General features: G+C 36.0%; 2 protein-coding genes across 4 annotated transcripts; one reads left to right on the plus strand and one right to left on the minus strand.

Moving 5' to 3' along the window:
• The first annotated feature begins 1,592 nt into the window (after positions 1 to 1,592).
• LOC104118935 (protein ROLLING AND ERECT LEAF 2) lies at positions 1,593 to 9,235 on the plus strand. Of its 3 annotated transcripts, none has more exons than XM_009630326.4 (6): positions 1,593 to 1,790; positions 3,887 to 5,044; positions 5,366 to 5,452; positions 6,236 to 6,447; positions 7,457 to 7,680; positions 8,179 to 9,235. In XM_009630326.4, the coding sequence occupies exons 2-6, from the start codon at positions 3,955 to 3,957 to the stop codon at positions 8,834 to 8,836; spliced, it is 2,271 nt and encodes a 756-aa protein (XP_009628621.1). In that variant the 5' UTR covers positions 1,593 to 1,790; positions 3,887 to 3,954; the 3' UTR covers positions 8,837 to 9,235. The 3 variants fall into 3 exon arrangements, with proteins under 3 accessions (XP_009628621.1, XP_009628622.1, XP_009628623.1); XM_009630327.4 differs by having other exon boundaries at positions 5,381 to 5,452; XM_009630328.4 differs by lacking the exon at positions 5,366 to 5,452.
• Positions 9,236 to 10,482: 1,247 nt separating this feature from the next.
• Positions 10,483 to 11,585, minus strand: LOC104118934 (NDR1/HIN1-like protein 13). The gene has a single exon (XM_009630325.4). It carries the CDS (start codon positions 11,449 to 11,451, stop codon positions 10,642 to 10,644), a length of 810 nt encoding a protein of 269 aa, XP_009628620.1. The 5' UTR covers positions 11,452 to 11,585; the 3' UTR covers positions 10,483 to 10,641.
• Positions 11,586 to 12,222: the final 637 nt, after the last annotated feature.

Raw genomic sequence — 12,222 nt, forward strand, 5'->3', positions numbered from 1 at the left:
CTTAAATTTTGAAATTTGTTTTATTTTACCTTTTATTGTTTTCTAAGGTTTCGTCGAAGATAAATGTTTACTTTCTTATACTGAAGTTTCACCAACCATTTCAATTCCAATAGCGTGTAAACTATACTTCATAAATGTGACATTATTTTTTCGTTCTTATTATCTAAAAAGCCAAATTCCATCTCCCTTCACTTCCAATCAAAAGGTTGTGATTTCGAGTCATCCCAAAAGCAATGTGGGGAGTTCTTGGAGGGAGGGAGCCGAGGGTCTATCGGAAACAGCTTCTCTACCTCATGGTAGGGGTAAGGTTTGCGTACACACTACCCTCCACAGACCCCACTAGTGAGATTATACTGGGTTGTTGTTATTGTTGTTGTATCTTTATTGCATGTGCCTCATTGCGAATTTCTCCATTAATTTTTTTTCCTACCCGGTGTCCAATATCCGTGGTGAAACCGGTGAAGCCTGACTCAATCTGAATTTGTGCTGGGAAGTCCCATATTATGAGGTAAAGCGCTCCATAACAAATACGATTTCATACTCAAGGCTCGAACTCGAGACCTATGATTAAGAATAAAAGAATACTTACCGCTCTATTGTAACCCTTATTGGTTCTCCATCAGTTCATGCATTAATGAAAATTGGAGTAATCTTTTTGGCACATTGCCATGATCTGCAACATCTTTACTCCTTACAAGAAAATATTGTGTTCTTCCATTGTTGATCCTAAAAGGTATAAGAAGAACAATCAATGCTTCCCTATCTACCGAGGATGGGATTGTTGAAATCTAAGACAAGGTATATAATTTAACCATATTAAGCTAAAATTATTAATTGTATTCCATATAATTTTTTTTTATTAATCCATCAAAGTAATAAGAGTATAGCATATGTCTTTTACATAAATTCTCTTCGAATCTATTGCACGTTATGGGAGATACTCACACCGACGAATTTTGAGAAGCTATTTATGAATGACCACCTAACGCAAATCATAGATAATAGATCATTTTTTATTATACATAATTTATCAGTCATTCTGAAATTTCTTTGATTTGAAAAGGTTGAAAATTATCATAATTATATTTAACTCTGAATTTTTTTTGTTTAACCATTCAATATTGGAAACTCTATTAATCCTGATTTAAGCCGATACACTAAGAATAAATCATTTTTTATCAAGTTACTCAATTTCTGTAACCCAAAATAATTACATTAATAAAAATAGGTAATTACATAGTGATTTGCAAATCACAAAAATAAAAAGTCACTATTAGAAGTCAGCTTACATCTTAAAAGTGCACTTTCCACTAAAAGAAAATTAAATAATCATTAAAATATAGTATATTTTAATTTAGGACCAAAAGTACATATGCTTAAACTTAGAAAAAGTAGAAGGAAGAAAAGAGTTTAGAAACTTAAAAGAGAAAAATTTGTGTTGAAAAAAGGTGGACACTACAGCTCAGCACACACATTACACAAATACACTTCCCATTTGTCTGTTTTCTTTTGCTTACAAAAATATGCAAATTTAGAGAACCGATTCAACTCCTTTTCTTTATTCTCTGCAATCTGCATGGATGTAATGTAAAGTATTCCCCCCCCCCCCCCCGCATCCCCCACCCCGGGTTCTGACACTGCCTACACACTTCACACATCTCTAAAGATTTCCTCTTTTATTTCTTCCTTTCACAGTTTCCACCCAATTCCTTCTAATTCTGTCAACTGGAATCATCTTTCTTCCCTGAATTCCACAAGATTTCACCAGTTTGACTTGTTGACTCTTACAGGTAATATCCTTACACTAAGACCCACAACCCCTTTTGGCCTTTTGGTGATAAAAATTTGATCTTTTTCTATTTTTCCATTTTGTGTGTTCTTTATAGCCTCAAAATTTTTATCAAGTTTTGAGCTTGTTTAGTTGGTGATGGCTTAGTGGGTTTTTTTTTTTTCTGATATTTGATTTGGGGTTGAACTGAATTCTGTTAAGTTGTTGTGAAGTCTGATCTTACTTTGACAGTCCAGTTTTTTAATTTGGAGATTACTGATCCCTTTTGGCCTTTTGGTGATAAAATTTTATCTTTTTTTAGTCTTCCTTTTAGGGTGTTCTTTATTGCTTCAAATTCGTTATCAAGTTTTGAGCTTTTTTAGTTGTTGATATGGTTTAGTGGGTTTTTGTGTTATTTGATTTGGGGTTGAATTGAATTATATTCAATTGTTGTGAAGTAGTGTCTTATTTTGGAACCAGTTTTCTTAATTTGAAGACTACTGATCCCTTTTGGCCGTTTGGTGATTAACAACTTGTTTGGATGGTTGTTACCTATTTTACTAAAAGTTACATAACTTTGTGGAACGACGGATTTGGTGTGGTGACATCGTTTCTTTGCTTTTTTCTCTCAACCTGCCCTCCCTTATTATTAAGTATCCTATTTTTTTTCTTAATAATGTTGTAAATTTATTCTTCATATTGTTGGTGCGTAACATCATGAAACGATCGCAAACGATACAATCTATCCAAACGTTGTATTTATCAATCAATACAATACAATACAACATACAATACATTATGAAACGATAGGTAACAACAATCCAAACAAGTTGTAATTTGATCTTTTTCTTTTAATTTTTTAGTTGTCCTTTTGGGGTGTTCTTATAGCTTCAAATTCCTTATCAAGTTTTGAGCTATTCTTTTTGTTGTTGTGAAGTATTGATCTTACTTTGAATTTATTAATTTCATTATCAAGTTATGTTTCTTTGTTGTGACTTGTGATTGATTAATTGGTTTTTGGTGATATTTGGTTGGGGTTAAATTTTCTTCTGTTAAGCAGTTATGAAGTTTCAGAATCTGTGACTTTTAACGATTAGATTTTTAGTTGCTTCTTCTTTTTTTTTTTGGGTGGTATTTGGTTGGGATTGAATTGAATTCTGTTAAGCAGTTGTTGAAGTTTAAAAAATCTGTGAATTTTAAAGATTGGATTCTTAGTTGCCTCTTCTCCTTTTCTTTTGAGGTTGATTCTTTACTTTTTGATAAGTTCTTGCTTTTGGAGAATAATTGATCCTTTTTTGGTAATTTTATTAAGTATTAACTGCTCTGGTTTTCTTAGGCAAGTTTTTTGATGCTTCTTTAGTTCGTTAATGTTTAGATATTTTGTGTCAAATTCAGTTAGGCTTGGTTTCTTTGATGGTGAATCTGCGGTTGTAGGGCACTGAATATATATTTATTTATTTAGTTTTACACTATTTCTATGTTTTGTGGTGTTTAATCATCTTAGTAGTTTAATTCTTGTTAAATTCGTCAGATGATTCAAATGTTTAATCATCTGAATTTGACATGTTTGTAAAGCCTGATTTAGCAGGATTAAGTGACTTAACCTGGTGGTTTGAATTTTTTTAATTCCCTAATGTTATCGATTACTGGATATAGAAGTTAACTGTTCGGAAATAGTGGTTGCAAATTTCCAGTTGAAATGTCTGGTTTCTTTTGAATAGCTGCATGATAAGCCATGTTTAGCTTTTTCCCCTCTTCGGCATTGATATGAGATTTTCGTTTTGAGTATCTCTTATAGTATTAGATATAAAATCAAATCTCTCTATAACAACCTTATTTGTTCCGATATTTTTTGGTTGTTATAGTGAAGTGCTGTTATAGAGTACATATATTATAACATATCATAAAACTCGGTTCAAGAAATATTGGCTTTTATAGTGAATGACTGTTATATAAGGATGTTGTTGGATGTTGTTATAGAGAGGTTTGACTGTATTTAGTAGAGATTAGAATGGTGTGCTCCATTGATCTTGTTATGAAGTGTGAAAATGGTATTCGCCTAGAGCTTTCATGCATTTTCTCGTACCAAATGAATAATCTTTTAAGTTTTTGAATCAGGGCTGCATCTTGAGACCTCGGACTAACTATTCTGGGAAGTGAGAATTTTTCAACGCTGGAATGATTTGATGGGGGCATCAAACTCTAAACTGGATGAAGATAAAGCCTTGCAGCTTTGTCGTGAACGGAAGAAGTTTGTTAGACAAGCTCTTGATGGCCGGTGTAATCTAGCAGCGAGTCATATTGCTTATATCGAGACTCTAAAAATTACAGGAACTGCTTTAAGGAAATTTGTTGAACCTGAGGCTCCATTTGAATCTTCAATCTACACATCAACTAGTGCAACACCTGAGCCACTTGCATTAACTGAAAAGTCTCTTTCCCAGTTTTCATTCTCTTCTCCATTCTCACGTCATGTAGATGCAACTGAGAATGTCCTGCCTTCTCCTTCACCTCCAACCTCAAGTCGATACCATGCGAATCACATGAAATTTAGAGGTACATTTTCTAGGAAAGTTGAAGAAAAACCGCCGGTTCCAGTTACTGTTTCAGTTACTTCAAGTACACCTCAGAACTCCACGCCTCGTTCCATAGAGAGGCCTGAAGCATCACCTTTTGAAACCCCTCCTTTCCCTTCTGAAACTTCACCTTGGGACTATTTTGGTCTCGGTCATTCTATCGATAATCATTTTACTTCACAGGATGGAAAGATAGAGAATGGAAATGACACCAGGCATCTCGGAGATGAGGATAGAGTTCCTGCATCAGAAGATGAAGAAGAACGGTATTCTTCACCTGGAAGGGATGATGGGTCACAGGTCTCAGATGATGAATTTGATGAGCCTTCCGCAGAAACGCTGGTCCGAAGTTTTGAAAATGTCAATAGAACAACTGATCATGCTAGCAATAGGGGCTCACCTGACATAACCTCTGTGGGAAAGGTAGTTTCAGAAGCCAAGTCTCTGAATGGGGAGAAAAGCAAGTCACCTGATTTGTCCCCACTAAGAGATGCACCCTCAGGACCTGCTGTTGATAATGACATGAAGACACCAGTAAAAGAAAATGATATTGAGAATAAGATTGCACCCAAGGACTTCTTTTTGAGCATAAAAGATATCGAGTATCTCTTTGTAAAAGCATCTGAATCAGGAAGAGAAGTTCCACGCATGCTGGAGGCAAACAAATTCCATTTCCGGCCAATTTTTCCAGGGAGAGAAAGTATGTCCTCTCTCTCTCTCTCTCTCATGCGAGATAGAAAATGCATATAAATGCATCTTAATAGTTCCAATGTTTGCACATGTTCCTTAAATTTGGTCTTATTGGTTTTGACATATGGGAAGATAGGTCGGTTTTCCTGAGGTTAAAGTCATAACCTTAACTCAGGTTAAAGTCATAACCTTAACTCTATCTATTTAATCAAGTTAATGTATACGTAGGTAGGCAAGGGAGTGAAGTGAGTATTTGGGATGTGAACTGTTTGCTCTTTTAACTCTTTTGCATAGTATTTTTTTCTGCATCTTTTTTAATTGGTCAATGCAGATTTATCTTTGGCAGGAGGGTCAATGACCAGAATATTAATAAGATCTTGTTTTTCTTGCGGGGATGATCCAAGCCAGGTTCCTGAAGGTAGGCCTCTTAATGTAGAAATAGCTATGGTAACTTTTTCAGATTCGAAATGTCTAATAAATAATTTGTTTTAACACATTCTCGAGCTCTTTTCATCCCACTTCACTCCTGGGTCCAGATGTTTTGTAGTTTTATGATACAGAGATAGGGAAGCGAGCAAGATATAGGGAGGTTCTTTTTCCTTGAGTGCAGATTGATTTGGTTTTTGACTCTCAATGATGTATAAGTAAACACTAGATGAGCTTTTTTAAGTCTTTTTCTTTTCTATATGCCACTTCTTTGTTTCCTCTTTTCTAGTGTTTGGGGGGGGGGGGATTTGGTGTTTGGAGAAGGTTATTGGAGGAGGAGGAAATGAGGTAAACGTTCTAATATAGGAAACATGCTATCATCTGAACCATTAATTTCTAATATCATCACATTCTTATTAAAAAGTTGAAGGAGGGATTACTGTGCTATCACAACCTTGGTCCTGGCTGAGTAGGTTTTCTGATCTCCTTCTTGCTGTCCTTTTATCTAGGACACTTTATTGAGTTAACTTTCCCCGTGTTCATTTGATTGGAATTCTTGCTGTCCCTCTTTTATTAAATGTGCACTTAGCATCTATAGTGAATTTGAGACCATGCACATATCCAAATACACAGATTCACTCACTTTAGATACTTTTAAGCATGGCTTATTACTTCTACGTACCTTTCATCATGTTTTCTTATAGTTTTTTGTGTCATTTTATTTTTGCTTTTTTCTCCATGAAGCTCATCCAGCCGTCTTAATTTTTCTGTTTAGAGCCTCCCCAAAATTCTGTGAAGTACCTGACATGGCATCGCACCACGTCATCTCATGCTTCATCTCCAAATCGGCTTGGTGTAAACTCAGCAGATGATATTGAGGATGTTACCAACAATCTCTTCGATAATTTCTGTATGGTCTCAGGAAGTCATGCCTCTACATTAGATCGGCTGTTTGCATGGGAGAAGAAGCTATATGACGAACTCAAGGTAAGATATTGCTCATTTATGTATCGACGATGTGTGGATTTGTCTAGCTGTAACGGGGATACATATAAGTGAACTAGTTATTTATATGTAAACAACCCTTAAGTCTTGTTGTTCTATGACTTTCCTCTTTGATATTAGTTTCTATGCTCAGATATTTTGTATGCAAAAAGTATACCCCTAGGTTTCATACCGGGTTTGATTAGGTAACTCATAAAGGAATATCCTAGTGGAAATGCTCTTTCCTCCCTTCCCCCAAAAGAAATCTAGTAATCATGATGTTAATGATGTTTCTACATTCTTTTTTGACTGACAAACTAAATTTAAGTTTCAAAGTTACCTATTAAGTCAGTTTCTTACAAAGTGCATTAATCCCTTGAAGTATGAAATTTGCAAGAAGATACTCTAATTTTTCTTTCAAAGCTCTTGACTGATCTCTTGATGTAATTGGTAAAAGGAAACAATTTCCGTAAATATTCTTCCCGCATTTACATTCCTTTGATCTGTTAAGATATTGTGATAGACCTTGTACGAACGGTCATATGCCCTCTTTTTTTTCAAAACCGAAGGCGTAGTCTTCTGTCGAAGTTTCATACTTGCTCTCATTATAGTTCTTTTGGAAGCACCGAGAGTTTAAAGTGGATGCTTTTCTTTTCTCGTATTGTTGTCTGAGATATATGATGTTGTTAATTTGATATTAATCAATTAAGGCATTCTGAGATCCCAGACTAGAAATTCAATGCATAACATCCGATCTTAAAATGTAATCTTGCAGTTGTGAAGATTAACATTTTGCAAAGTGGTTGTGGTTGAATTTTATATCAACTCTTTAAAAAAAGTTGAAGAATTTATTAGTAGATCTTTCAGTTTATTACATTGCATCTGCTGGTTATGTTCTATTTTCTTCTCATATTAGTGGTGTTTAAGCTGCTTATTGTAAATAATTAGTCCTTTCTCCTGTATTCTTTAGTTGCCGATGTACAACTAAATGTAAATATCTTTTGGAATTCAGGCTTGTGAGATGATCCGAAGTGTTTACGATGTTAAGCGTAAGCTTCTTCGACAACTAGAATCTAAGGTAGAAAGTCCCCAGAGGATTGATAAGACACGTGCCGGTGTGAAAGATCTTCACTCGAGAATTGGAGTTGCAATTCATAGAATTAATTCCATCTCAAGGAAAATTGAGGAAATAAGAGACAAGGAGCTTCAGCCTCAACTGGAGGAGTTGATTGAGGGGTACATCATTAATTTTGCTCACTATTTTTAGCATTGGAATATTTTAGAGTTGAATGTAATGTAAATCTATAGGGATATTCACTTAAATGTACTCCATACGAGGTACTCAATGCAGTAAAAAAATTCGTTATATCATTGCACATCCTATAAAGAAGAAAACATGCACTTTGATAGTTCCATGCTTCGGAGATATGAAGAATCTCCATCAAGTTTTTCCATGTTTCGGAGATATGAAGAATCTCCATCAAGTTTTTCCATGCTTCGGAGATATGAAGATGTCTCCATCAAGTTTTCTCTGCCTTTATATGTTGGGCAAAAAATATTGTTTTTGCAATTTTTCGCCAGTTTTTGTCAGGAGACGAGCTCTCCAACAAACCAAAAAAAAAACAGCATTCTCACACAGACACGTACACATGTTTGAAAGAGGACATTTTGAAGGTTAATGGTCGGAATTCTTTTCTTATTATTTCTGCGTGTGCTAACCTGTTCCTATGACAGGTTGAGGAAGATGTGGGAAATGATGCTCGACAGCCACAAGCTTCAGCTCCATATCATATCAATAGCTCATTCCCCTGGAAATATGAAGATCCTTATTCACTCAGATACTCGTCGGCAGATTGCCATCCATCTTCAAAATCAATTGAGTTCTCTATCTTCAAGTTTTACAAAGTGGATTGTTGCTCAGAAGGCATACGTGGATGCTATAAATAAGTGGCTCCACAAGTGTGTCTCTCTCCGCCAGCAGTCATCCAGGAGAAATAAAAGAAGGTTGCAACCTCCGCCACTCAGAAACTATGGCCCGCCTATTTATACCACCTGTTCTGTTTGGTTGGAGATGTTTGATTCTTTACCCACTAAAGAAGTTTCAGATGCTATGAAGGGCTTGGCCGCTGAAATTTCTCACTTCCTACCCCGGCAAGAGAAGAACCATACAAATCATCGTCATGGAAGTAGTGATCCAGCTCTTACCCCCCTGAGAGATGATTCTCCTGTGGACTGGATAACCAGCTTTGATCGTTTTCGTACAAGCTTGGCTTTTTTTCTTGGCCAGTTAAACAACTTTTCTGAGTCTTCTCTGAAAATGTTTACTGATCTCCAAAAGTCCATCCAAGAAGCCAAGCATAGTTATGCACTGCGAGTGAATTCCCAATCATAAAATGGTCTTACTGAGATTAAAAAATAAGTTGCAAAATGTGAAGTAGCAGCAGATACTGAAAAACAGGCTGAAACTCTGAAGAGATACAAGTGAATATAGCAAAGCAAGGACTATTTATTCTGTCATTTGTACAGGGAGGTAAACAAAAGGGATCATTCTTGGAGCTTCAGTATATTTTTGTTGAATCTTGAAATAAAAAAATCCCTATATAGTGGCTGTATATGCATATTTTGAAATGGGGCAAGGGGAAAGTAAAGAGTGTAGAGTAGTCATAAAGAGAGCTGTTTATATGATAGCAAAACATGTACGTTACTTGGATGAACTCAGTTACAGTTTGATTAAATATTTTCCAGCTCCATATTTTATTCTATTTTATGAAGATTTCCCTAGTCTTTCAGACATGTTGAGTGTGCTAGAAAATCTTACAATATTGGTTGATGGAATAGGGCGTGGTCTCCTTATATGGTTTTATACAATGCTCATCGAGTTATGTCCATATTCATTTTCTTCAACAGAGACTAATGTGAAATACATTTTTACCTTTGAGATGAAGCATAACTAATACATTGATTATTACTTGATTAATTGCTTGGCTTGTGAAGTTGTGGTTTAAAGATTGCTCCTAAGTCCTCTTTTCTTAATCACAAAAGTTCCATACCTTACCAACAATGAAGCCATATCAAAATAGTTAAGACAAGTATCTGTTGCCGTCTCCACATTTTCAAAAGGCCCTTGATATTGGAAAGGCGGAGGGGTTGAATTGGGCAAGTCAGCCCTTGGTAACTGGTGTAGTTTAACTGATAAGTTGGTCGTCAAAGGCGGATTCACAATATGAAGATTTTAGATTTCTACAATGATCTTAAGTTAATATTAGGCGAACAATTTCCAACACTACTGCAAGGCATGTTGTTGGTTGGCACTATAGTCGAGCATTGCACTGCAATTTACAAATACAATCAGACATTTCTATAATATCATCACTATATAATAGTCATTCACTATAAAAGACATATTTTCCTCGGAATCGATTTTTGTGTTATAACATATAACCTCTATAACAACACTTCATTGTAACAAAAAAAAAATATCGGAACAAATAAGGTTGTTATAGAGAGATTTGAGTGTATATATGATGACTGACTGTTGGTTGAAGTCGGGGTGCATTGTTCTTCTTGGTGTCTTGCATAGGCGGATCTAGAAATTTAAGTTTATGGGTTTATATAAAAATCTTAAGTTAATATATAATAATTGCAAGATTAACAAACTGAGTATCAATTAAAATATTCTTATACATTTAATAAATTTTTCAATATAAATACTGAATCTAGACAAAAGTTACTGGGTTTACGGGACCGTAACTAATGCACTGCCGTGTCTTGCCGTTTCAAGTTCTTTGTTCACGAGCAAAGTACAACTCCATGCACATAACTTGACAATTTAGGACTACGAGGTTCGCTGTTGTTGGTTTAAGCACTCGTTGGAAAACTGTGTCAAATTGGACTGACAAGTTACCTATGAGAAAACATGTGATTCAGCAGACAAACAAATCTAGGTTCGTGAACATATCCCCAAACTTGCAAATTAATGCCAGGGGAAAAGAAAAATGAAAAAAAAATAAGAAAAGATAAAACTCCCATTAACCGGTGTTCGATGAATCCAAAATTTTATTTATTTCCTTCTATGTAGGACGAATTAACTAAATTTTTCAGTTTATAAAATACAACAATTTTCTCCAAATATATAAGAAAGAAAGAATCATCATATATCACTACATAAATTAAATTTGACTAAAATGTTCAAGCCTTCTACCAAAGCCTCACACTATATTTACAATCATTGGAAACTATTTTAGATTTCTCCGTTAAAGCATCCACCGTTATGTCACACTTAACCTTAACGGTAATTTCCCACGTCTTAACGGCTCCAACCTTGATCTTAACGGGTGCTTTAATGTTCACCCTAAACGGCACTTTCCCTTGCTTCTGTTCATTCCTTAACGCAGTCCTAACGGCGCTTCCGAGCAGGACGTTTGATCCCTTCAACGGCGTCTTAAAAACCGTTACGTTGTTCGTTGGCTGATAAAATGCCGGGAATTCGCCGTTAGAGAGGTTAACATCGGAGTAGAGTACGGTAACGGAGCTTCCTTTCCGGTAGTAAATCCCGATCTTGTTGTTAGGGTTTTCAGCTCGGACAGTGACGTCAAATGCAGGCGATACGGAAGACGATGGCGTCAGGTTGAAATTCTTAATCGCGATGCCGGAGATAGTGTACTTCGGCGCTTCAGGTCGGAAGACAAGGTAGAGAACGCCGGCGGTGATGCCGAGTGCTATAATGAGAATGAGGAGGAGAGAAAATGTGTAGCAAAGGCACCGGCAGCAGCAGCTCCGGCGAGGCTTCCGTTTTGTCAGAGATTCATAACGGCGAGAATTCTCCGGCGGAGGATACCGATAGATTTGATCCTTTGGCACTTGAACTACATACGTTCCAGGCGGTGGCACAGGCTTTGGAGATGCCGGCTGCAGTGGTTTTGTAGGAGTTCCTACTTCGCCGGAGTTGTGCGACGACGGCAGTGGGCTTTCCGGCGGCGAATCTCGAGGATGTACACGATCAGCCATAGTGTACTTATACAAAACTATAGATACAGAATATGGAGTCAGAGAACAGAAATGAAGTGAACGTTGTGGTGTGGAAGAATGTGAGCAAAGGAATAGCGGAAATGAATGAGGTTATGGATTGTGTGTGATGCGTTATATTTATATTTATATATATATAGTAGTGCGTGTGTGCGAGTAATGAAAGAAAAACCGCGTGACATGTTACACGCAAGAGGTGGATGTATTAAATTTGGGTACAATTCAATGTGTGAAGACTACAGTTGTAAAGCACAAAACCGAAAGAGATTTTTACAATCCATATACAAAATTATCAATTATGTACCTGTTTATCCGGAAAATTAGATATAGTTGAATTTATAAGTAATTCTAAAAATATGTGATATAACTTGACATAAATCGTTCGTAAAAGTAGAAATATTTAAATTCTTGGCTATAGAAATGGGATATAAATTATTGAACTAGAAGAGTGAGTATACTAAGTAAAACAAGCTTAAGAGATTTATTCTTTAATAAATAGAAGTAGCTTTTTCTTACAATGTGTGAATCTACTTGTGCTTACCAGGAATCCCCTTTATAATAGAGGGATTTTATTTTATTTATAATAAAAAAATATATAGTGGAGAACCCATGATAAATTGTCTCTTCCTCGATTCCTGCCAAGATTCTCTCCCCTAGTGCGATTGCAACGGCTCCTGTCTGCGAGCTCGATACTGGCTCGAACTCGGTATTGGGTCGAGCCCTCGGCCTTGAGTTCGAGTTCGAATTCGGGGT

This window comes from Nicotiana tomentosiformis, chromosome 11 (assembly GCF_000390325.3).
Source record: "Nicotiana tomentosiformis chromosome 11, ASM39032v3, whole genome shotgun sequence".
Classification (NCBI taxonomy): Eukaryota; Viridiplantae; Streptophyta; class Magnoliopsida; order Solanales; family Solanaceae; genus Nicotiana; species Nicotiana tomentosiformis.